This window comes from Gorilla gorilla, chromosome 15, assembly GCF_029281585.2.
Source record: "Gorilla gorilla gorilla isolate KB3781 chromosome 15, NHGRI_mGorGor1-v2.1_pri, whole genome shotgun sequence".
In the NCBI taxonomy this organism is placed as follows: domain Eukaryota; kingdom Metazoa; phylum Chordata; class Mammalia; order Primates; family Hominidae; genus Gorilla; species Gorilla gorilla.
The window spans coordinates 87876934-87903856 of NC_073239.2; the positions used below are offsets into that span (position 1 = coordinate 87876934).

Genomic DNA, 26923 nt, shown 5'->3' on the forward strand with positions numbered 1-26923 from the left:
CATGTTATAATTGCTTTTTACTTATAAAGATGATAATCCAGTTACTGTTTTAACTGGAAGGATATGAGGTATAAGTTGCCCAAATTAGGATTTAATAAAATTTTATATGCTACCTATTCATTGACTCTTTTTTCTATTTTGTAAAAATGCTGAGTTGTAGAGAGGTATTAAGTATGTATGCATATCAATGAAAAGTGTCATCTTCAGATCTCACAGATACTTGAAAATGGTAATCTAAGATATTTATAACATTAGAATGTATGGTGATTTCTAAGTAAAATGAGAAAGCAATAAAACATTTTAAATTTGGAATGCCTTTGCTTTTGAGTTTGTAATTTGTAGAGGCAAGAAAATTTATAAGGAGGCTGCTTGAGGGAGAATGAGGTAGACTCCAGTTCAGCTACTTGTTTTAGTTGTAAGCAATATTTCTTCAGTTGTAAATATATTCAGTTATGTAATAACTTTATATTGCTATTTCTCTTTGCTCAACCCAAAGGATTTTTGTGAATCTGCAAATATAAAATTACAGTTACCATCTCATTGTTCATTGGCTTTATAGTAGTAGATCAGCTAAAATAAAAGGCTTCATTTTAATCCCTTTCAGAGTTTTAGACTTAGATCAATCATAAAATGAAACAGTAGATGATTTTCCTCCATAAGAATTCTTAGTTTGCTCAAAAAATTTGTTAAGCAAGCTTTAATGATAAAGTCTCGTTCTAAATCCACATGCCAATTATTGAAAATACTTACATATGAACTGCCTTTCCAGTTCTGAAGATTGAAAAAACCTCTTCTGATTGGAGACGGCTTTAGCATCTGTTGGTGGATATTCAGGATATTCTCTTGTAATTTGGATTTTATCTTTTCTGTTAACTGCCACCTTAAACTAGGTCTTGCTCTATCGTATTTGAATGGTGCCAAATTGAATACTTAGTGATAATTAGCACAAAACAATCAATGGAGTGTATACCTGTTCCAATGCCTATAAAGTTGGCCAAAAAAGATTCTGAAAATGAACTGCAACTGAACTTAAAGGAATTGGTAGAGAAGCTAGAATAGTTTTGTTGTGTGGTTTAATTTTCTACTTGATTTTAATTAGCAGTGAATTACGTGAATGAAAATACGTGAATGAATTTGGGTCCTTTATACTCAAATATGTTAAAGTTAGCTATGATATTCCCTAAAAGTGGAGTATTTACACAGGATTGCTTCCTTCCAAATTTAGCTTCCTCTGTTAAAAATTTTTAACCAGTTTTTACATGTGAAGGTATATGCATATGCATAATTTGTTTATATAAAGCGTACATACATACACACTCATACCTGTTTGAGTGCATATGTTTGTGTATGTACATGTACGTATGCTGTTTTGCATTAAAAAAACTCTGAATCAGACATTGTTTAATTCTAAGCCTAGATAGTTTTCCTAAACTGTGTTTTCTACATCTTTATTTTGTGGTGTCACAATAGGTAACCATATTCATTTCCTGTACTAAACCCTGAGAATCCTTATTTCTCTGGCATTTTAAGGTTACCAGAGAACATCAGACATCATGGAAAAATTCACTAAAAATAGTATTATGAGGATTTTATTAGTAGCTTATTAAGCGGAGGAAAAAATACTTGTATCATCTGTATTCAGCAAGCAAAATTGTTAATCATGATTAATTTTAGAATTTGAATTATAAGTGGCTTAATTTAAAAGGAAAAACTTAGGCTGGGCTCGGTGGCTCATGCCTGTACTCCCAGTACTTTGGGAGGCCAAGACGGGCAGATCACTTGAGGTCAGTAGTTCTAGAGCAGCCTGGCCAAAATGGTGAATCCCCATTTCTACTAAAAATACAAAAAATAGCCTGGCGTGGTGGCACGTGCCTGTAATCCCAGTTACTCAAAAGGCTAAGTCACAAGAATTGCTTGAATCTGGGAGGCAGAGGTTGCAGTGAACCAAGATTGCGCCACTGCACTCCAGCCTGGGTAACAGAGTGAGACCCTATCTCAAAAAAAAAAAAAAAAAAGGAAAAACTGACATAGTTTTCTTTCTTATTTATAGCTTTCATTTCCATGTGTACCTAATTAAAAAGAAATTGGGTTCAAATGACTTAAGTGTTGGATGAGTTTTGGAAGTTAACATCTTTGGAAATGATATTTCTATCAGAATTTCTCAAATTCTTCAATGTAATATGTTGCTCTTTATTTTAAAGACCACATATTAAGGGTTAATTTTCTTCTGATTGGTCTTTTGTTGGAATTGCTATTTGTTGTTGATTTTATACTGTTTTCTGAATTAAACTACAAAAACTCTAAATAAAACAAGCTGTGACTTAGTAATGCCCAGATTAAGTCACACAAGAGACTGAATCAGGTAGCCTTAAAGTTCCGTTTTATATCTGCTAATCTTTTCTATAGAATTTGGCACTTCTCGGTTACTAGTCCTAGTTTTCTCTTATAAATTAAGACTAATAAGTTGATGCAATGATGAAACTTGCCATTATAGCTGGTAGTTACACTCTTAATTTGTAACACAACATCTCAAACAAAATGTTCTAGATGAGATCAGATAGAACAGGAAACATTGCCTGTGGTTTTTTCTGTGTATGAAATTAGTGGTTGGGGTGAGGAAATGCTTTGAAAGTGTATATGAAGCTATTATTTTGTCTTTATGTGAAAAATTTAAAAATTACTGTTAATGTTGACAAGAAATGAGGACAAGAGTTCTATATTTATCAAGACGTAATTACAAAGCATGTATATATCATGAGTAGTGTTTCTCTGATTAAGACTTTCTTAATGTATCTGATTTTTAAAAAGTGATGCTTGAATTGATTTTCCTTAGGTTTTCTTTTGTTTTATTACTGTGTAAGGATTGACAAAGGAGGTATCTTTGAGGTAATCTGTTTTATTCTAGAGCTTGTTAACTTGAAAATGTAGTTGGCTGTAGGAGAATTATTGAAGGAAACCTGGCAACATTGCTCTTCCTATTAAGCAGTTCATAGCAGAAATATAATTTGGAAGCTTTTAAATTTTCTACTTTAAAAAGCAGATACTCAGGTGATCAACAGTACTTTTAGTGACTTTTATTAGAGTTAGTCTTGGTGTTTTAAAAAAGATTGTATATACTACTCTAGTATTTTGGGCTATTAGTACTTGTCGTTGTTACTATTAATACAGAGTCAGAGGACTGTAAGGGATCTTAGAGTTAATATGTCAGTTCCTTATGTTATGGTAGATTATTTTCATTCATCTGAACAAAAAAGTTACATCCTTTTGCAGCAACCTTGATTTTGTCCTTTATTATTGTTTTGAGTACAAAAAAATAATAAATTCTATTCTTTGATCATTTTTGGGGGGTGAGGGGCAACAAAGTATAAATGAAAGTAAAATGTTTATCAAAACAATAAAAATACTTCATTATATTTCAAAAGAAGAAGTATTAAGAGGTTTAAGGGCTATATTCTACTTCGTTTTGGTAAAAGTAGAATGTGCTTTTCCCATCCTTACAACAGAAATACAAGTTGACAAATACTGGAAAATACCATGAAGAAAATTAAGTCATCTACAATCTCATCACTAAGAGATATCCACTATTAGTATGTCGTAATTTATTCCTTCCAGTCTTTTAAAATGTACATGTGTATATGCACTTAAAAAAATAGAGTTAGGATCATGTCATGTGACTTTTGTGCTACTGTTTGAGTTTTGTATCTTGCTTTTTTCACTTAGCAGTCTGAACATTTACTCATGTTATTAGCTGTCCCTTGATTTTTTTTTTTTTTTTTTTTTTTTTTTTTACGGAGTCTCACTTTGTCGCCCAGGCTGGAGTGCAGTGGTGAAATCTTGGCTCACTGCAACCTCCGCCTCCTGGGTTCAAGCGATTTGGCTGCCTTAGCCTCCCGAGTAGCTGGGATTATAGGCATGCGCCACCATGCCTGGCTAATTTTGTATTTTTAGTAGAGATGGGGTTTTGCCATGTTGGCCAGGCTGGTCTTGAACTCCTGACCTCAGGTGATCCACCCACCTTGGCCTCCCAAAGTGCTGGGATTATAGGCATGAGCCACCATGCCCAGCCTCTTTGATTTGTTTTTAAGTGGCTGCATAATGTTTTGTCACTTAGATGTATGTGAAAGGCAGTACAATATAGTGGACTCTGGAGCCAGACTTCTTGGCTTCAAATCTTTGCTCTACCAGTTATTAACTATGCGATCTTGGGAAAGTTATTGTCTTGTCTTAAGCCTCAGTTTCCTCATTTATCAAAGGATGGCAAAAATAATGGCTACTTCATAGGTTTATTGTCAGGATTATATTTATTAAGCATACAATTAGAACAGTGCTCGACAGTTGTAAACTTGTTATATAATCATCTTTGTCATTGTTGATAAAATATTATATCATTGTTTAATCAGTTAACTAACCCCATTGTTAGTCTTCACACTGTTTCCTAATATTTCCTATTGTAATGAACACTGTGCTGAATGTCCATTACATAAGCTTTAGTGTACAGCAGCTGTGATTTTTTTCTTAGGATAAATAATGTTGAAATGGAATTATCAGTCAAGGGGAATATACATTTTTGGGGCTTTTTTATGGAAAGCTGTAGTTTATACTTTATCTGGGAGGATCGCCACAAATATTACAAGTTAAAAGTAAATCTAGATGAATTTTATCTACTCTTATTTTCATCCCCTGGATGATGCTCAGAAGTTTATCATTGTTATTGTAGGAAGACTACTAGAATATTATTTCAAATAGTTTTGGGTGCCTGAACAGCTCTAGGAATTTTACGGAAACTTACAGGGACAGGTTGAGATATTTAATTTGTCTCTTGCTAATATGTTGTAAAGAATTCATTGAATCACTAGACTAGATTATCTGCTAACATTAATCATTCTTAAGATTCTAAATTAAAGCTGGTTAGTATATGCATTAGTTGGAATATATGCTAGATTCTTTCAAGGAGAGACCCTTCCAAAATCATTGAAATGAAAGAGAAGTTTCTATTTCTCTCATGAGAACCATTGGGAGTCTAATGGGATCTATTTCTGTCATGATGGATGAATGATGTTATCTTTCACATGTGGCTTTCTTGCCTTGTCCTAAGTGCCTGCTGTAGTCATTGACATTTTCCAGCAAACAGGAATGAGGAGAAAAGGTCAAGGACATCTAGCCTTTATCTTCCTGATTCAGATTTGGAAAACATGCCTTTCGTTTTCTCCCACCTTTCATTGGCCATACATAATCATGTGACAACTTCTCGTCGTGGGAGAGGCTGAAAAATGTCTCTAACTAGGTGGACAGAAGCCCAGCAGAAATTCAGTGAGGGGAAGATTCCGTTCAGAGGAACACAGAAAATACTCTTGGCAGTGGCTGTCTTTGGGTAGTGAGGAACTTTCTTTTTATATACTACTTTTTAATTTTCTGATGAGTAATAATTTTTAAATGAAACCATGAAACAGAACGGCAAATACCAATGTAATTCCCCCAAATCTTAGTATCTGGTAGGAATTTCACTGACTGTTTGCTGCTACATGCTCATCAGACTCTTACCTGGTCAGTCTTTATTTTTTTGTTTCTTCATCAATTTTATGGATATATAATTTAGGCACAATAAATGGCATCTGTTAAATGTATACAATTCAAGGAGTTTTAACAGATGTGTATACCCGTCAGATACCTTAATCAAGATGCGAGTGTTTCTGTCACCTTCAAAAAATTCTCTGTGCCTTGTTGCAGTCCATCTCTCTGCTGCCTCTGGTCATAGACAACCACTAATCTGCTTTCTATCATTATGATTTCCCTCTTCTAGCAGTTGATATAAATGGAGTCATATAGTATACAGCCTTTTGTATGTACTTTTCCTGTAGTGTAATGCTTTTTGAGATTTCATCATACTGCTTGCATGTGTGAGTAGTTTGTTCTTTCTTACTGCTGAGAATTCCATTGTATGAGCAGGCTGTATATTGCTTATCTGTTCACCTGGCGATGGTTGTGTTGTTTCCCGTTTTTGGCTGTCATGAATAAAATTCCTAAACTGTCTTTTTGAAAAGAGTTCTACATCCCCACCACCAAATTCCAGTAGTTCACTTTCTTGCCAACATTTGCTTTTGTTGGCCTTTAGAATTGTAGACATAATGGGTATAGAATGGTAACTCATTGTGGTTTAAATTTGAATTTCTCTTATGACTAAAGATAGTAAGCATCTTTTGATGTGCTTATTGGCCACATACATATATATCTTCTTTTGTGAAGTGTGTCCAGAAATTTACTCATTTTAAAAATCGGGTTGTTGGTCGTCGTCGTCTTTTTTTTTTTTTTTTTTTTTTTTTTTGAGACAGAGTCTCACTCTTGTTGTCCAGCCTGGAGTGCAGTGATGCAATCTCAGCTCACTGCTACCTCTGCCTCCTGGGTTCAAGCGATTCTCCTACCTCAGCCCCCCAAGTAGCTGGGATTACAGGTGCGTGCCACCGTGCCCAGCTATTTTTTTATTTTTGTATTTTTAGTAGAGACGGGGTTTTGCCATGTTGGTCAGACTGGTCTCGAACTCCTGACCTCAGGTGATCTGCCCACCTCGGTCCCCCAAAGCGCTGGGATTACGGGCATGAGCCACTGCGCCCAGCCTGGGTTGTTGGTCTTCTAACTGTTGAGGTATGAGTTCTTTTGATATTTTAAATACAACTTATTTGTCAGATACAAATTACAAATATTTTCTCCCATTCTGTGGCTTGTCTTTTTGTTTACCTGCCCAGTCTTAATGTCATCAATATCGTTATTATAGATTATTTTACCCAAGTAAGAAGAACTTGTCTTTTTGAAATAAAATGTGAGTGGATAATGAAATCACAGCAAAATATGAACTTGTACATTCACTTTTGGAAAGTTCAGCTGATTTGGGGATTAGCAAGCAGGAGTGGAGTTTTTAACAATTAATTAAGACATGTTTTATTAACTCAGAACTAGATAATCAGATAGCCATGTCAGTAAAATATATCAGTATGTAAATCTCACTTATAGTTGCCAAGCAATAGAGATATCTGTCTTTCCTTACCAGTCCCCAAAGCTGTCTTCTAAACCAGACTTTCTTCTTATACCTACCTTTTCCTTATCCTTCTGATTTAAAAAGCTAGAACAGCACTGCACATACTAAGAAAAAAGACTTGTTCTAAATATTGAAACTTGAAGTTACAAGGACATAGTGACCTGATTTCTATTGTATCACGAGGATTAAAGAAGTTTTTGGAGCCTAAGATTCTTGGTCTAGGACAGGTGTTAGTAAACCACCGCCTGTGGGCTAAGTCCAGCTCTATACCTACCTGTTTTTGTAAATAAATAAAATTTGTGTTTATGTTCTGTGTTGTCTTATGCCTGCTTTCATGTTACAGTTGTAGACTTGAATTGTTGCAACAGAGGTTATCTGGCCCATGAAGCCTAAAGTATGTATTATCTGGCCCTTCACAGGAAAAGTTTTCTGACCTTTTTATTTCTCCCCTAATCTAGGGAGAAACAAGTCCATTAACCCAGGGGTCCCCAGCTCCCAGGCCATGGACTGGCATGGATCTGTGGCCTGTTAGGAACAGGGCTGCACAGCAGGAGGTGAGCAGGGTGTGGGGAGCGAGCATTTCGGCCTGAGCTCCGCTTCCTGTCAGGTCAGTGGCAGCATTCAGTTTTCACAGGAGCATGAACCCTATTGTAAACTGCACATGCGAGGGATCTAGGTTGCCCACTCCTTATGAGAATCCAGTGCCTGATGATCTGAGGTAGAACAGTTTCATCCTGAAACTGTCCTCCAATCCCCTGGATCCATAGGAAAATTATCTTCCATGGAACTGGTCCCTTATGCCAGAAAGGGTGGGGACCGTTGCATTAACCAGTAAGCAGCAATATAGTGAGTAATTTCTGTGTGGGTAAAAACTGAGTCACCACTTATGATCATAAGGGGGGTGCTATCCAAGAAATTAGAATTGATCTTAAAGGCCTTCTCTTTAAAAGTATAATATATTCATTGAGATTGCATTATGAACACAATGCTATCTCCATCAGATTATTTCTTGAATAACATTTCTATTATTGAGTACTTCAGTCATATAGAATGTATATGTTCCCCCAAATGTCTTTTAAAAACTCACTTTATACATTTACTGCCCATACATCTCTCTTTGTTCTTATAGCCCCTCTCTGCCCTATGAGTAATACTTAAAAAAAGAGAAGTCAGTGTAGACAGTGCATCAGGCTTGGAGGACACAGAATGAAGGGAAGGTTGGGGAGGTAGGTGGTTAAAGAAGAAAATTATCCAAGAAATTTAAGAGACCTCTTTTGTTGTTGGTACTTGGAAGATTAGAAAAACGCTATGGATGATATGTTGTTCTAGTAACCACCTCCTTCCAAGATACATATAGGTAACTTTAGAAAAATGAGTGATGTCAAGAATGCAACAGGCTGGGCGCAGTGGCTAACACCTGTAATTTCAGCACGTTGGGAGGCTGAGGCAGGAGGTATCACTTAAGCCCAGGAATTCGAGACCAGCCTGGGCAGCATAGCAAGACCCCCATCTCTACAAAAAAGTTTTAAAAAGTAAGCCAGGCACTGTGGCATGTGCCTGCAGCCCCAGCTACTCAGGAAGCTGAGGTGGGAGGATCACTGGAACCTAGGAGTTTGAGATTGCAGTGAGCTATGATTGTGCCATTGCACTCCAGCCTGGGTGACAGAGTGAGTCTCTGTCTCAAAAAAAAAAAGGTGGGGGGGAATGCAATTGGAGTTTCTTAGGTGAGTACTATTCTTAAAATTCTTGATGTACTCAACTTCGTTTTGTATGGTGAGGATTTTTACTGATAGGGTAAGTTAGAGAATCCCATTCATTTCCCATGTCTTTTATCAGTGTCTTGTGAATGTTTATCAGAATTTGCCTGCTGCACCATTCATGGCTCTAGGCAAATGCTTCAAGTATCCTTGGTGTTAAGTGAGTATCCAGTTTTACTCATCTTCCTGTTGCTCATCACTTATTCATTGACCTATAGTTGTTACTTTGAAATATTACTTCAAAAGAATGGTTGTGTGTAATTAACAAATTTTATGAACAATAACAGTCACTATTGAGTATTCAATAAGACTGCTAAGAAATACTAGGTATCTTAACTTTTTTTTTTTTTTTGAGACAGGGTCTCACTCTCTTGCCCAGGCTGGAGGGCGGTGGCATGAACACAGTTCACTGCAGCCGCAACCTCCTAGGCTTAAGTGATCCTCCTACCTCAACCTCCCAAGTAGCTAGGTCCATGGGCACATGCCACCACACCCAGCTAGTGTGTGTGTGTGTGTGTAGAGATGAGGTCTCACTATGTTGCCTGGGCTTGTCTTGAACTCCTGGGCTCAAGCAATCCTCCCACTTTGCCTCCCAAAATGCTGAGATTTACTGGCATGAGCTACTGCACCTGGCATATCAGCTTTTTGTGTATGTGTCTTTAGAGATGCAGTCCCTTGGCCAGTATAATTTTTACAAGTCTGAAATTCCAGTTTCTAATCGTGTTTATTTTGTTAGAAACTGATTTTTTTTCCTCCTTAAGTCATGACAGAGGCATTCTATCAGGTATAATTAATTGGTCACAGTTGAATCATGATGAGATGGCTTAGTTTATAATCCAAATTCATGTGAGAAGGACATATTTCTTTGCTCTGCTTTCTACTCTGTTTATTAGAAAAAATTAGTATTGAAGTATTTTTCTTAATGCAGAATAATATTAAAATAGGGGTATTGTAATGGCATATTTTACTTCAGATCTAAAGTTTAAATATGATGGTTTTAATCTCAAAAGAAATAGTAAAATTGCTGTGTATGCCAAGAAAACTTGTACAAATTTAACGTAATCTTTATAAACCGATAGTAATATATATTTATTTCTGGTTGGTTATTTTTTAAGCTGCCTTCAGTAGGATACATTAGCACATTAAATTACATTTAGTAATTTCTTTTTCTGGTGTGTTTATCTTCAGAGTAAAATTTGGTACTTCTAAAGTACACAGACTTGTTCTTTTGGAGTGAAGTTGGGACTACACCGTGAGGCCTTATTACAATGTTAGTTTGTTCTGACAAATGCCATGCGTATTTTTAAGAACCTAAACATGCTTCTGAAGCTTAATAGACAAAAGCCTCTTAAGGAAAAAAAGAAAAGCACTGTTGAAGTCATGTACTTCTGTTAAAATCATAGCCTCTCTTTTAGACATATTTATGCTTCTGCTTACATTTTTAGATTTTATTACTTGTTAGTAATTTGGATAGAATCATTCAGAGTTGTAAATTTAGGTAGTAATAGAACTACTCAATTTTTCCAACTGTCTGTTTAGAAAAGCTTTTTTTTTTGCATTCTTTATGTTTATTTAAAATGCAACTATTTCTATGTAAATTTAATATTAGATATTTATACATAAAAGACAACATGGTAGTATAATGACATCATATTCTTTTACTGTTTCATTTGAAAATTACAAAGATAATATCTTTAGTTGATTTTGTTACAGATACATATTATTTTTAATATACCAAGAACAGAACTTATATATTAATAAAAATCCTTTGGAAAGCTTAAATGCTGAGAAATACTACAACAATTTAAGTTCTATTGAATACAGAATTAACTTATTTCTAAAATATGTATAAATTATGTTATGACAATACATTTATGCATTCTGTTCTTACTGAGTTTCATATGCAGTAACCAAGCCCTCTTTGCTCTTTGGTAATCCATGATTTAGTCATTTAATGTAGTTAACAATAATTCTGCATTTATGTAATCCATGATTTTGAGCAGATATTTCTTTTTTCTCTTAATCTAAGTTTAATTATGATAGCAGCACTAATCATTGATTATCCAATAAATGAATACAGAACAGAGCATTAAAAACTGCAATTAAAATTTTTTTAATTTTAAGTGAGCCAGTATTTTTAATTTTTTTTTCGGTAGCAACTTCTGTAATTCACCCTACCACTTTAAAAAAAACTTTCAGTGATACATCTATGAAGTAGCCAAGTTGACGGCTTGTATCATTTCATTTTAGCTCATTAATCCAGTTTCTATTAGAGGTGCTAAGGATGAATGACTTATGACTAAAAGATGGGGGTGGGGAGTGTCTTAAATAATTTACATGCTGAATAACCTTGAAAAAAGACAGCAAATGACCTGAGCATTTCACAGAAAACCTTTTTTTCCCTAACTTATCTCAGGAGTATATTATTAGACAAAAAAAAAAATGTGGCTACAGAAAACAGCATAACTTTTATGATCCATAGAATGTACTCAAATAATTCAAATTGTTATTTTTCTCCTGGTTCTAGTCGTTTTAAAGAATGAAGTAATGCTTGAGATGTTCTGTAAACTCTTAGTCATATTAGTACATTATGGAGTCCTTTTATTCGCATTTTTTCAAGTATTTCACTTAAATAAAAAGCCCTTATTGCACACTCTGCATTGTAGGCATGGGAAAATCTGACTTTTAGCCTTACCACCAAGTCAACATTGACCTTTAAGATTCCTGTTTTGGCCGGGCACAGTGGCTCACGCCTGTAATCCTAGTACTTTGGGAGGCTGAGGCAGGTGGATCATGAGGTCAGGAGATCAAGACCATCCTGGCTAACACGGTGAAAACCTGTCTCTACTAAAAATACGAAAAATTAGCCAGGCGTGGTGGCGGGCGCCTGTAGTCCCAGCTATTCGGGAGGCTGAGGCAGGAGAATGGTGTGAACCCGGGAGGCGGAGCTTGCAGTGAGCCGAGATTGCGCCACTGCACTCCAGCCTGGGTGACAGAGCGAGACTCCGTCTCAAAAAAAAAAAAAAAAAAAAAAAGGATTCCTGTTTTTAACCTCTTTAATTCCAGCTAATAAAAACCTCATAAATGCTCAAAAAGCAACCTGGACTAGACCAAATGGTTGCAGAGTTGTATACCTCATTTCATTGCCTTCGTGGAAATTTATATTAATTAATTTATGCTCCCTTTTCATCACCGATATGGCTACCATAGATCCTCAAAGGGGAAGAATACATCTCAGGCAGTATGTAGAGTTTTAAAATTTCATTATTAGAAATCATTTTATATTATAAAGTTCATCTTAAGAGAATTCAAAAAATCTTTATTCATTTGCAACATTTGCAACCAATATGATTTCTAAACCTTTTATCAGTTTCATAGTGATATTTGGCTGTAGCAATTGCTGTTTCTAAATTTTTCATAGCGCTCTTGTGGTAGAAACATACAACAAATAATGTTCATTAAATAATATAATTTAATTATCACCAACAATACTAGCTCTTTCCATTCACTGACCTTTCTTAGATACACTTGGACACTTTTCTTAAGAAACACAGCTCAGAATGCAGTCACATGATTTTGTGGGCTTGTAGTTTGAGCTATTCCAAATTTAAGAAGCTTTGCAAATGGGTACTCACCCCCTGCAAGTAGTTGTCAGGTGATTTTTAAACATTAAATTCATTCATATGATCACCTGAATAGAGAATGTGCAGTGGGAAAAAGAAAAAAGAGATTGGTATTGCAAAGCTGACTTAAGTCCCTTCCTTTTAATACCTGATTATGTATGTTGATGTTTTACCTTACTGTCCAACGTTCCTTTTCAACTCACATCTTGCTGAATTACATGCAGATCATTGTTTTAAAAATATTTTTTTAAAGGTTATGGTGTATTAAGATGTAGAAACTTATGAAATTTAGTATATCGTGAAGGAAAAATTCTGAGTATTCTAATGGCTTTTTAAAATAATCATTTATTTGCTAGGTAAGTTCTCTTCTACGCTGTATGAGACTGGTGGCTGTGATATGTCACTTGTGAATTTTGAACCAGCAGCAAGAAGAGCATCCAATATCTGGTATGTGTGAAGTCATATTAGGAGTGTGTGTACTTTCATATGTTTGCCATATTTAATGTTTTTAAGCCTAGAACTATAAAAGTTAATTTTTTTGTTTTTTATAATTTGTTTAATGTTGTTAATTGACAAATAAAAATCATAAATATTTATGGCATACAACCTGATGTTTTGAAATATCATATACATTGGCTTAATTGAGCTAAAATTAACATGTATTACCTCACATACTTATAATCTTGTTTGTGGTGAGGACACTTAAATCTACTCTCTTAGTGATTTTCAAGTATACAGTATGTTGTTAATTGTAATCACCAGGTCAGATATAAAAGTTATTTTGAAAACATCTTTATATTTACTCTAATAATTTGTCATAGTGCATTTGTTTCTAAAAACTTAAGGTAGAATTTTTTTTGCTATGGAAAAAAGAAAGTATTGTTTTTATAACAAAAGCTATTCTGTGTTTTAAAAACTAAATCAAGATATCCTGAAGATCTTACAGTGGCACAGTGTTTTCCCTCAGTGTCAAATTTAATTGTAAATTTCATTTTCTCTATATATTGTATAATGTATAAAAGCTAATCAGGACTTACTCTTCATGTAAGTTCTTACGTAACTAAGTTCAAACCTATTGGTTCTCTTTCTTTATGTAATTTTAAAATTTTATTTCCTTCTAAGTGTTTGGTCAAGTACCTTTTTAAATAATCAACTTTCATTTTGTTTAAAATTTCTTTTACTGGCTTTAAGGAAGTATTTCTTAAAATATGTCTCATATGTTACCTTTAGCTTCTTTTTTCCCCCCATCTGAAGGAATTTGTAAGATAATGAAGTCAGGAGAAGAGCAAATAAATTAGAAATCTTGATCATATAACATCAATTATATTTTTAGAAGGTGTTAACATTTTTGTTTTCTAAAATTTTGATCTTATTGCTTATTTATTCAAATTGCACTTTGAAGCCTATTCTTAATTAGTTTTCTTTCCCCTCAAGAGTTACTGATTCTTATTTTAGGACTTCTGTTTAATGATGGATCACATCTGTTTAAATGTTAGACATCTGTGGGCTGTTTACTTATTTTTTTGTTTTGAGGGACCATTTAAAGCAATAAAATCTTGCAGTCATTTAGCTCCACATGCTGGAAAAGTAGAACATACAGATAACCATGCTCTTTAAGCTCCTTTGGTCTAGTTTCAGAATTCACCCTCTCAAAAAATTATTAAATTGTACTGTTACCCTGATTCTGTAACAACGGAAACAGTAGGAGGAGGGAGGGATAGAAATGCTGTTACCATGTTTAATGTAGTTCAAGAGAACAATTCCTTACACTATAAATGTGGTAAAGCCTCAAGTTTTGAAATCCAAACATGACTGAACTGTGGAAACTGACTTATGTTGTAGGTTATTACATTATAGCTTAAGTTTATTGTGTCTTTACTGGTTCCTGGCAATATGTTTATTGCTTTCTTTGCATTATCTGATTTAAACACTTTCACAAGAACCTTGTGATACAGATACTATTGTCATATGTTACTGAAGAGGAAACGGAAGTATGAAGAGGGTAGGTAACTTGTCCAAGATCTCATTCAGTGGAAGAGATTTGAATGTAGTCACTGACCCAGAGTCTATGTGCTTATCACAACTCTAGGAAAATGCTATTTTGCATTTTGAAGTTAACATGGAAAAGTGAAGATATGTGAATCTCATCTGAATGTAAAAGGATATATTTTTCTTTCTGTTTGACAAACTGTTTGTTCCCTATTTTTTATTTTATTTTAGTGACACAGATTCTCATGTATCCAGTTCTACCTCAGTTCGATTTTATCCACATGATGTGGTAGGTTTTTCTTTATTTTTACATGATAAATTTTCAGATTAAATCTGAAATATGTATTTATATAGATAGCTATAAAAGCCATAAAAATTGATGAAGTTACACAAAAATTTTTTGAAAACTATGGCAAAATCACTTTGCTGTCCTCAAGTGGCTCTCTTTTTCTAAGTCCTTTGATAAGAAACAAAAGTACAAGGTTAAGAAACCCTGGCATAGAGTATTTTAAAAAGTATTTTGGAAAGTATTTGTCAATGCTTAGAGATAGAAATGGCTGTGTTGTATATAGGAAGTAAATTTTCTCAGCTATACCCAGATATGTGTTTGAAAAGTAAAACCCTCCCTACTTTTTGGCTATAGTGTATTCCTGGAAACTGCATAGGAAAGCAAACATGGGAAGATGATTGTTTTATTGTTTTCTACTTTTAAATGGTATGGGAACCTTGAGATAGCAAAATGCTGCCTAGTACTGTGCCAAATACAGTCAACTTTTGATGCTTTCTGAGGAAAAGAAAACTGGTAAACTGATGGATGGATGAGTTGAAGTTAAGTATAGTATAGTAATTTGTATAGCCTCAGGTGAGCAGCTTGCCAAAACAAACAAACAAACAAACAAACAAACGGGTGAGGGGTTTGGAAATATAGTAACAACAATGATAAGAGACTATGGGAAGAAATGAGAGTTGCTGCCATCAGATCCAATGCAGTGGAGCTCAGATTTAACACTGATAATGAGGTTCAGAGCTTAAGGAGAAAAGACTATAAATGTGAGAAGAGAAGCCACTAATGATTCACAGTAAGTGGTTTTAGTAGATTAGCTAGCGATACAGTTATAAAATCTTAAGATTTTTTCTTAAGCATTCCCTGAGAAAAATCTTAAGATTTTAAACACTTTTCTAGTCAATTATTTACAATAGGTTTATTGATTAATTAACTTTGTTTTAGTTCACTTCCTATTGTCACCTTCTATAGTTTCTGGTAATCATAACGTATTCATAAAGAGTAGGCTGGGCGTGGTGGCTCATGCCTGTAATCCCAGCACTTTGAGAGGCCGAGGCGGGTGGATCACGAGGTCAGGAGTTCAAGACCAGCCTGGCCAAGATGGTAAAATCCCATCTCTACAAAAAATAGAAAAAAAAATTAGCCGGGCATGGTGGCAGATGCCTGTAATCCCAGCTGCTTGGGAGGCTGAGGCAGAGAATCGCTTGAACCGGGGAGGCAGAGGTTGCAGTGAGCCGAGATTGCACCACTGTACTTCAGACAAGACTCTGTCTCAAAAAAAAAAAAAAAAAGTGTATGAGAGAAGAAAATTAAAGGGCTTAGATAACTGATAAGCTAACTGAGTAACTGTTGAATTATGAAGATATTTTATTTTGAATAAACATATTAAATAAATATTGAAGATATTTTAAGCCTTTCAATGCTGACTTTCTTTTAGCTCTCTCTCCCACAGATTCGATTGAATAGACTATTGACCATTGATACAGATTTGTTGGAGCAACAGGACATTGATCTAAGCCCTGACTTGGCAGCTACTTACGGCCCAACAGAAGAAGCTGCCCAAAAGGTTAAACACTATTATCGCTTTTGGATCCTACCCCAGCTGTGGATTGGCATTAACTTTGACAGACTCACACTTTTGGCCCTGTTTGATAGGTGAGATTATAGTGTGATATTAATGATACGTGTGGATTTTATTTTTAAGATGAAGTGTCTTTAATTACCCACTGAGGTTTTTACCTGGTTATCATGTTGGGAAATGTTTTCTGGTTTTGTCCTCTGGAGATAAAACTTAAGGTAATGGGTTTCTAAACAGTGACTATCTTAAATCCATTACAAATGTTTTGGTTGCAACTTCAATATCTTTTACAAAGAAATTATTTTTGTTAATCAGTGAGGCTCATACAACTGCTACTCAAAAGCCAAAGAATATGAGTTTTGATGATCTTTAAGTTATAGGTAATATGATGCAAAGTTCTATATAACAGTTATAAGAGGAAACTTCTGTTTCCCTGTTTCTTAACACTACTATCTTAATGGCAAGCACAAACTTGGTGACCAACAGCTGTTTCCAGTCAACATGGAGTAACAGGATTGGATTTATCATCTCATGTGAAACAACCAAAAATAGACAAAGTACATGAAACAGTGGTTTTCAAGACATTGGAGATGAGGAAAAATGGACAGTGATTCCTCAGAGATGACAACAAATAACATGGGCCCTCCTATTGCCCCAGCTTAATGCTTTGAGAGAGTTTCTAGGCTGCAAGACAGGGAGGGAGAACTGAAGTAGAGTCCAGCCAACTTCCTGAGTTAAGGAGATAGAACTGAGATTCCAGGGAGGCTATGGCAGTTAGAGCCCACAGGACAGACTGTCAGAGAGGAGAGAGCTGCTTAGAGAGAGAACCTTAGAGATCTGCATTGAGTCACCTTGACTGTTTGGCAGAGTATGGATATGTTCCTGTATGTGAGGAAACTATTTGAGGCCAGGGAAAGAACCATGTGAAAAGGAACAGAGGAACAGTTCCTGGCAATCACACAGCACTGGGAATAGTACATGTCCCTACCAGCCAGATTGGAGACATTTATGGTTCATATTTTATGGTGCCTTGTGTAGAATACTCAGGAAGATCTTTAAAAGTGGGGAATAATTACCCCTAGCAGGAGCACTACTTCACACCCACCTAACAAGTCATAAAACCAAGACCTGAAGGGATCAAACTGTTTCCAAGTAATATAAAGTCTAAGAAGATTTATGGAAATCCAGAAATACCCAGCACCCAACAAGTTAAGATTCACAGTGTCTAGCATTCAGTCAAAGATGACCAAGTGTGCAAAGAAGTGAGAAAAAGACCTATAACAAGAATAATCAGTTGAGACCAAACTGTAGCTTAAATAGATATTAGAATTAGCAGACAAGGACATTAAAACAGTTATAACTGCTTTCCCTATGTTTAAAAAGTTAACTACGGACATAGAAGATACTTTTAAAAGTCCCAAATCAAACTTAGAGTGTTGAAAACTATAATCCCTGAGATGAAAAATATACTGGATGGGATTAATGGTAGATTGCACCTTGTAGAAGAAAAGATTATTGAACTCACTTGAAGGCATAATAATGGAAACTATCCAGAATGAAACAGAAGAGTCCACTGTCCCCAGTGAAAAGAATATAAAAACAAAATGAGAGAAAGCTGTGGGACAACTACAAGAGGAAACAAGGAGACAAAAGATTTTGAAGAAATAAGGAGACAAAAGATTTTGAAGAAATAAGGGTGGAGAACTTTCCAAATTTGATGAAAACTATGAATATACATTCAGGAAGCCCAGTGAACCTCAAGCATAAAATGCTTGAATAAAACTACACCAAGGCACACAACTGCTCAAAACCAGTGATAAAATTAAAATTGCAAAAGAAAAAAAGAAGAGCAAGGATAAGGAAGACATCCTTTTTATTGTTGGAAATAACGAAGTGAAAAGACAATAGAGGAGCATCTTTAAAGTACTGAAAAGAAAAAAACCCTGTCAACCTACAATTCTATACATAGCAAAAATACCTTTTAAAAACCAAAGTGAAATAAAGACATCTTCAGATCAGAAAAAAATGGGAAGAATTCTTATGAGCAGACCCACAGTACAAAAATTGTTGGAGGATGTCTTTCAGGCAGAAGGAAAGTGATCTCAGATGGAAATATAAGTCTACCCAAAGGAACAAAGATAAATGGAAATGGTAAGTCACTATATGGATAAATGTAAAATATTTTTTCTTATTAATTAAATCTCTTTAAGAGATAACTGTTTAAATGAAAATAACAGTGCTTTGTGTGGTTTATAACATGTAAAAGTAAAATTTATGATAATAGCATAAAGGCAGAGGGGACAAATAAAAGCATACTATTGTAAGTTTCTTATATGGTGAAGTGATATATCATCACTTGAAGGTAGACTGTCATAAATGTGTATTGTAAATCCTAGGCTGGACGCCGTGGTAATCCCAGCACTTTGGGAGGCAGAGGCAGGAGGATCACTTGAGCCTAGGAGTTTGAGGCCAGCCTTGGCAACCTAGTGAGGCTCTGTCTCTACAAACATATTTTTAAAAATTCTTACCAAAATCTACTGTAAGGCAATCACTAAAATAACAAAAGAGTTGTAGCTAATATGTCAAAAAGGAGATAAGATGGATTATAAAAATTACTGTTAATCAATAAGGTGGGAAAAGATCAAAGAATAGATGAGACAAATAGGAAACACATGACAAGATGATAGAGTCAGAAGAAGTCAGAAATTGGCAGATTAGATAAAAAAGAACAACACTCAACTCCAAGCTGCCTGCAAGGAAGGTACTTTAAATATAAAAACAGAAGACAGTGTGGTGGCTCATGCCTGTGATCTCAGCACTTTGGGAGTCTGAGGTGGGAGGATCTCTTGAGGCCCAGTTTTCGAAAGCAGCCTGGGCAACGTAGACCCAGTTTCTAGCAAAATAAAATAAAAACAAATAGGTTAAAAGATGGAAAAAGATATACCATGCTAACATTAACAAAAAGCTTATTGTACTGGCTGTATTAAAGTCAGATAAAGTAGACTTCAGAACAAAGAATATACCAAGGATAAAGAAGCCCATTTCATAGTGATAAGGAGTCAATTAATCCACAGGATTTAACAGTCCTAAATGTTTGTACACCTGAAACAGAGCTTCAGAATTCATAAAGCAAAAGCTAATAGAAGTGGAGAAATAGACAAATCACAGTTATAGGTGATTTCAGCACTTCTCTTTAAATAATGGATAGAATAATTATTTAGAAAATCAGTGAGGATGTTGTGAACTTGAACAGTATTAGCAACCAACCTAAAGTGGTTGCATTTATGGAACACTGCATCCATAACAAGAGAATATACATTTTTCTAAGTGCTCACAGAACATTTACTAAGATAGATCACATTTTGAGCCGTAATACAAGAGTTATTAAATTTTAAAAGGTCCACTATCCAATCATACATAGTGAATTAAATGATAAATTAATAACAAATAGAACCTTGGAAAATTCCCAAATATTTGGAAACTAAACACTTCTAAATAACCCATGGATTAGAGAAGATGTCAAGAGAGAAATTAGTATTTTGGGCTAAGTGAAAGTGAAAACACACCATATCTGAATTTTGGGAATGCCACTAACTTGCAGTACTTAGGAAAATTTATAGCACTAAACACCTATATTAGAAAAAGAAAGGTCTCAAATCAGTGACTTCACCTTCCACTTGCTAGAAGAACAAGAGCACATAAGCCCAAGTAAACAAAAGAAAGGTAGTAGTAAGGAACAAAACAATTCAATGAGGAAACAGAGAAATAATAAAGAAAATCAAGGAAATGAAAAGTTTGAGAACATCAATTGTATCAATTGATACAAATAGCTAAAGGCTAAACCTTTAGCCAGCCTGATCAGAAAAAAACAAAAGAAGAGGAAAGACGTAGATTACCAACATCAAGAATGTGAGTTATGATATCACTACAGACTCTCCAGGTATTAAAAGGATAATTAGAGAATGATATGAGCAGCTATATGCAAATAAGTTCAACATTGGACAAATGGACAAATTTCTTGAAAGATAAATTATGAAATTTCATTCTGAAAGAAGTACATGACCTTAATTGTCTTACATCTATTAAATAAGTGGAAATTGTAGTTTAGAAACTTTCCCACAAAGAAAACTCTAGGCCCAGATGGCATCAAAATAATATTCAAATGAATGAAATGGAGAAAGGATAGCCTTTTCAACAAATGGTGGTGGAACAATTGGATTTCCATATGCAAAAAAACAGAGATGGACGCAGAGGTGTGTGCTTAGGAGGCTGAGGTGAGAGGATTGTTTGAGGCCAGCCTGGGCAACATAGCAAGAACCCATTTCAAAAACAAAAATAACTTGTAGCCTTACCTTGTGCCATATTATGAAAATGTATCATAGGCTTAAATGTGAAACCTAAAACAAAACTTCTAGAAAAAAAAGAAAACAGGAGAAAAGTTTTATGAACTTGGATTAGGCAAAATTACTTAGCTCTGATGCCAAAAACAAGATCATTAAAACAAAATTTGATACTTTGGACTCATCAAAATTGAAAATCCTTAAAAATCCAAAGACAAGACATGTTCAATGACAAGGGAGGCACTATTCAGGCAGGCCCAGGATTGAAAAGAGGTCATTGGATTTAGCAAATCTGAAATTGCATAACTACCACCTAAAATCAAATGGAAATGCCAGTAATTTATTGGTTTGGAAATACTATTGAACTTTTTTATCTGGTAGAACTATTAAATGTATTAAGTACAAAGATGTTTATGAATTTTATTTTTAGGCCCAGTTGATTGTGATAAATATGGAATTGGGTTAATATATTTGTTAAGTTTATGATTATAAAAGTAATTCCTTACCTATTGTAGAAAATTTAAATATGTACAAAGTTTTGAAGACAGAGGCAAACCATAATTCTTCCATGGAGAGAAGCATTATTAGTAATATCATTTTTGGTATGTTGTCTTTTTTAACCTATATGTTTAATTTTTTAATAGCAGAACTTATATCCTCCTATGCCCATGGTTTTGTGTCCTGCTTTCTGTATGTATGAGATGTACTGAGCATTTTTTCATTTTTAATAGTCTTTAAAAATATGATTTAGAAGTATTTTAGGGAAATACTAAAGGATGTATTTGTATAAGATTTTGTGAATAAAATTTTCCCAAGAAGTAATGAGATAGATTCATGTGTGTGTATGAAATAAAAATAATCTTCATTGATATATATATGTATATCTTGAGCATCATATTGTTTCTCTTACAATGTCAATTTAATAAATATAGAATTGTCTTAGCAACTTTGATAGAAGCAGATAGAGGTGTTTGTCACTACCTTTAGTTTCAAGATATGTAAGAGCCCATATTTAAGTAATTCTAGTAAGTGAGTTTTCTAATTCTTTCAGATGACTGAGAGATGGGGGAAGCGAAATCAATTAGTGCCAGAATTTTGTTACTATTTTGCCATATAACAAATGTTTTAAATTTAATTTTCTAGAAACTATTTTGAGATTTTGTTTTTTAAACATAATGTGATTCTTTGTATACGTATTTTATTTGCCATCCAAGTTGGTTAACTATTTTGCAACAAATAGAATAGAAAAGCAGATATTAAGGAGAGTAACATTTTTAAAATAGAAATTTAAAACTATATTATGTAATTGAAACTCCACAATTCACCGTAGCATGTTTTATTTGTATATAAGAATTCATGTTATGTCCACATGAAACTAGTTTGTTTTCAGTATGATCTAAAACCTTGTTCAAACTCAGTACCAAAAAGACATCTTGGCATACTATGAACTTCATATTTATGTCTTCCCTTCCCTTTTTTCCATTTGGTTAATTTCTTATACTTATCATATACTTACCCATAAGTTTTTCTATCCGTAGAAATCGTGAGATCCTGGAAAATGTGTTAGCTGTCATCCTGGCTATTCTCGTGGCCTTTTTGGGATCTATTCTTCTCATACAAGGATTCTTCAGAGATATCTGGGTCTTCCAGTTCTGCCTCGTCATAGCCAGCTGTCAATACTCACTGCTTAAGGTACCAGCATCTCTTCTTTTCATGCTACGGAATTATATTTGTGTTAAAAGGCAGAGGATTTCGTAGCAATTACTGAATTATAGTAAGATAATTATTTTTAGGCTTACTTTTCTTGGATGTTTACATAAGATTGTGTAGAGAGCAAAAGGGGGATATAAACCTTAAAAATAATTGTATGTAAATTAGCACTTCCTAAAAACAAGTTTTTTGTATTAAAAGAAAACTGTATTTGTTTTGTTTGTTTTATTTTGTTTTTTGGAGATGGAGTCTTGCTCTGTTGCCCAGGGTGCAGTGCAATGATGCTATCTGGCTCACTGCAACCATCGCCTCCCAGGTTCAAGTGATTCTCCTGCCTCAGCCTCCTGAGTAGCTGGGATTACAGGCGCATGCCACCATGGCTGGCTAATTTTCGTATTTTTAGTAGAGACGGGGTTTCACCATGTTGGTCAGGCTGGTCTCAAACCCCTGACCTCGTGATCCGCCTGCCTTGGCTTCCCAAAGTACTGGGATTACAGGCATGAGCCACCGCGCCTGGCCTAAAAGAAAACTGTATTTGTTAAAATAAGAACTTGCATTCTTTTTTTTTTTAATAGTGGTAGTTTTTTTTTATTATTATACTTTAAGTTCTGGGATACATGTGCAGAATGTGCAGATTTATTACATAGGTATACACATGCCATGGTGGTTAGGGGCACCCATCAACCCGTCATCTACATTAGGTATTTCTCCTAATGCTATCCCTCCCCTACCCTCCGCCCCCTGACAGGCCCCCTCCTTGTGTTCCCCTCCTTGTGTCCATATGTTCTCATTGTTCAACTCCCACTTATGAGTCAGAACATGCGGTGTTTGGTTTTCTGTTCTTGTGTTAGTTTTCTGAGAATGATGGTTTCCAGCTTCATCCATGTCCCCACAAAGGACATGAACTCATCCTTTTTTATGGCTGCATAGTATTCCATGTTGTATATGTGCCACATTTTCTTTATCCAGTCTATCATTGATGGGCATTTGGGTTGGTTCCAAGTCTTTGCTATTGTGAACAGTGCTGCAATAAACATACGTGTGCATGTGTCTTTATAGTAGAATGATTTATAATCCTTTGGGTATATACCCAGTAATGGGATTGCTAGGTCAAATGGTATTTCTGGTTCTAGATCCTTGAGGAATCGCCACACTGTCTTTCACTATGGTTGAACTAGTTTACAGTCCCACCAACAGTGTAAAAGCGTTCCCATTTCTCCACATCCTCTCCAGCATCTGTTGTTTCCTGACTTTAATGATTGCTGTTCTAACTGGCTTGAGATGGTATCTCATTGTGGTTTTGATTTGCATTTCTCTAATGACCATTAATGATGAGCTTTTTTTCATGTTTGTCAGCCACATAAATGTCTTTTGAGAAGTGTCTGTTCATATCCTTCACCCACTTTTGGATGGGGTTGTTTGTTTTTTTCTTGTAAATTTAAGTTCCTTGTAGATTCTGGATATTAGCCGTACGTCAGATGGATAGATTGCAAAAATTTTCTCCCATTCTGTAGGTTGCCTCTTCACTCTGAAATAGTTTCTTTTGCTGTACAGAAGCTCTTTAGTTTAATTAGATCCCATTTGTCTATTTTGGCTTTTGTTGCCATTGCTTTTGGTGTTTTAGTCATGAAGTCTTTGGCCATGCCTATGTCCTGAATGGTATTGCCTAGGTTTTCTTCTAGAGTTTTTATGGTTTTAGGTCTTACATTTAAGTCTTTAATCCATCTTGAGTTAATTTTTGTATAAGGTGTAAGGAAGGGGTCCAGTTTCAGTTTTCTGCATATGGCTAGCCAGTTTTCCCAACACCATTTATTAAATAGGGAATCCTTTCCCCTTTGCTTGTTTTTGTCAGGTTTGTCAAAGATCAGGTGGTTGTAGATGTGTGGTGTTATTTCTGAGGCCTCTGTTCTGTTCCATTGGTCTTTATATCTGTTTTGGTACCAGTACCATGCTGTTTTGATTACTGTAGCCTTGTAGTAGAGTTTGAAGTCAGGTAGCGTGATGCCTCCAGCTTTATTTTTTTTGCTTAGGATTGTCTTGGCTATATGGGCTCTTTTTTGGTTCCATATGAAATTTAAAGTAGTTTTTTCTAATTCTGTAAGAAAGTCAGTGGTAGCTTGCTAGGGATTGCATTGAATCTGTGAATTACTTTGGGCAGTATGGCCATTTTCACAATATTGATTCTTCCTATCCATGAGCATGGAATGTTTTTCCATTTGTTTGTGTCCTCTCTTATTTCCTTAGCAGTGGTTTGTAGTTCTCCTTGAAGAGAAGCCCTCCCACAGCTGGAAAACCATTGACATAGTTCTCTTTTTACTAACAGCTGTCCATCCTTTCTTTCTCTCTCCATTTATAGCTAGACATGTGGAGTAAGCCACCTAGGTCATCTGCTTTATTTCTTTAAGACCCATCCATACTTTCCTCATTGCAGTACTGAAATTATAGTCTTTGTGGTTGCTAATGATCATTCTAATTGCTAAATTGCTTTTCTTAAGTCTCCATGCTTTATGAATGCTACATCATTTAATACCTATGTATACTCTTCCATTTTGATATTCTCCTCATTTTTGATCATGACTTTATACCACCCTCATGTTTCTTTCACTTTTCAGATGACTCTCTTTTCCTTTGTTGATCCCTCTTTGTCCTTTCAACTGCTTAATTTATGAGAATTCTCTAGGACTTATGTGGTTATCTTCTCGGTTTACAGTTCCTTTCCAGTGAAGTCATCCTTTTTTATTACTTTATTTGTTGCCTTTGTATATGAGTTATTTCCAGATTTATATCTCAAAGTCTTCACCTCTTTTGCAAGCTTTAGTCCTACGTATCTAACAGACATTTTAAAAATAGCAAATTAATTATCTCCTGGTTAATTTTTCTTTCCCAATATCTTTGCTTTTGGCAGTGATATACCTGCTAAAAATCTTTGAGTCGCTGCTCCTTCCTCCTTGATCCCTAATAACAAGTAACCCAGTCCCTTTGATGACATTTAATGATTGTATATTAAAATTACTGGTTGTCAGTCTTGCACTATACCTTTAGTGCCTTAAATCATTTAAATTCATTTTGTGGCTCTAGTGTCTCCATGGTCCAATTAATTTTGTCCACTGCTTTCAGGTTAATGTGGTTAAATATGGAAAAGGTAAAAGGTGACAGATTTTTGCAACTAGTTGACTAGAAGAATAATAATGTCATAAACAGGGATAAGAAAGACAAGAACAGAAGCACTTAGAAGATAGGTGTTGTGGTTAAAAGAGTTTAAAGGTTATCTGGAGTCAAATCTAGCCAAGGGCCAAATGCCAAACTCAGTGAGCTTGGCCCAGTATCGAATGGTAGGGTGGTGATAGACAATCCTAGTGAAATTGTATGGTATGCCATTGGAAATGAACTGAAACTTGGGAGAAAAGTCATGAGTAGGGAAGTAGCTGCATAATACCTTCTGAACATTTTTATGGGAAGTTAATAAAATCTCTTAAAAGGATACAGCTTAACTTATTTGATTATTTTGATATGAAAATGCAGATAATATCTTTATTACAAATACCATTGAATTATTTAGTAAGCTTGGAATTTATGGGCAGAACTAGAATTGTTGTTATAAGTGAACCCCTATTATTGTATATTTCCTGAATGAATGATGTCCTGTGAGAAATACTATACTTGTATTTAGTATACCTTAACTGCACTTGTATATAGCAATAAGCCAAACAGTAAGATGGCTCTGTCTATCATATGCTATTGCAGAAACTTTAAGATAGATACAAATAAATACATAATAATCTTATTTCCTGACTCTCATCAGGAAAGATTTGATATGTTTTTAATATCACAGTGACACTGGCATCTGGAGCTGATGTTTCATCTCTGGAACAGAATTATTAATATAGGTCATTTTGTGGTTGTGGAATATTTACTTAAAATCGTTCATTTCAGGCATTTTGAAAGTTGGTTGTAAAATTAGCAAGACTTCAGGAGTGTAATTTGTCTTTCTGTTTCATTTTTAGAGTGTACAACCAGATTCTTCTTCTCCCAGACATGTAAGTCACTCTTAATATGGCTGTACATTATAGGTCCTTAACATTTATCATAATAATTGTGGTTTGTTTTTTGTTTTTTTGTTTTGTTTGGAATGCATCAGACTGAACTAAAATTTGTGTTATTATTTTCCTCATCTATGTTTTGACACACTACTAGAAATATAGGTGTTTTGTTAGCTTGAAATAAAATGACATTGTACTTGTGGACTCTAAATCTTGGTTGAAAATGAGCATAATAATTCACTTTTTGATAGTCTGTTTCAGGGAGTAGACATGGTTCTTATAAACTCATGATTATTTGTGTTTAATACATTTTGAATAATAGCTTATGAATAGGTATTGAAAATAGAATTTTGAAGTAGGAAAAACTTTATATTATTTCACTTGAGTAACCATTAGGAGCAAGAATAAAGAAGTAAAACATGAGTCTGGTGTTAAGACCATTGAATAAAAACTTTGTTATTCACTTCGTGACTTTAGACAAAAATATTATCTGCCTAGCACTATTTATTGTGAAATGGGATCCAGTTTTAGATGTAAATTGAGGTTTTAATAGAACAGAGGATATTGTATTT

General features: G+C 34.8%; 1 protein-coding gene across 10 annotated transcripts in view; it reads left to right on the plus strand.

The window, feature by feature from the left end:
• PCNX1 (pecanex 1) overlaps positions 1–26923 on the plus strand; it is a 207376-nt gene that overhangs the window by 88510 nt on the left and 91943 nt on the right. For 5 of the 10 annotated variants that reach the window (XM_031001771.3, XM_063697936.1, XM_031001772.3 and 2 more), the window contains 5 exons: positions 12767–12857; positions 14631–14688; positions 16121–16338; positions 22140–22293; positions 26316–26348. In XM_031001771.3, the coding sequence (XP_030857631.1) occupies positions 12767–12857; positions 14631–14688; positions 16121–16338; positions 22140–22293; positions 26316–26348 (554 nt within the window). The remainder of the gene's footprint in view (positions 1–12766; positions 12858–14630; positions 14689–16120; positions 16339–22139; positions 22294–26315; positions 26349–26923) is intronic. The other 5 variants (XM_031001775.3, XM_063697937.1, XM_031001773.3 and 2 more) reach the window with 2 other exon arrangements.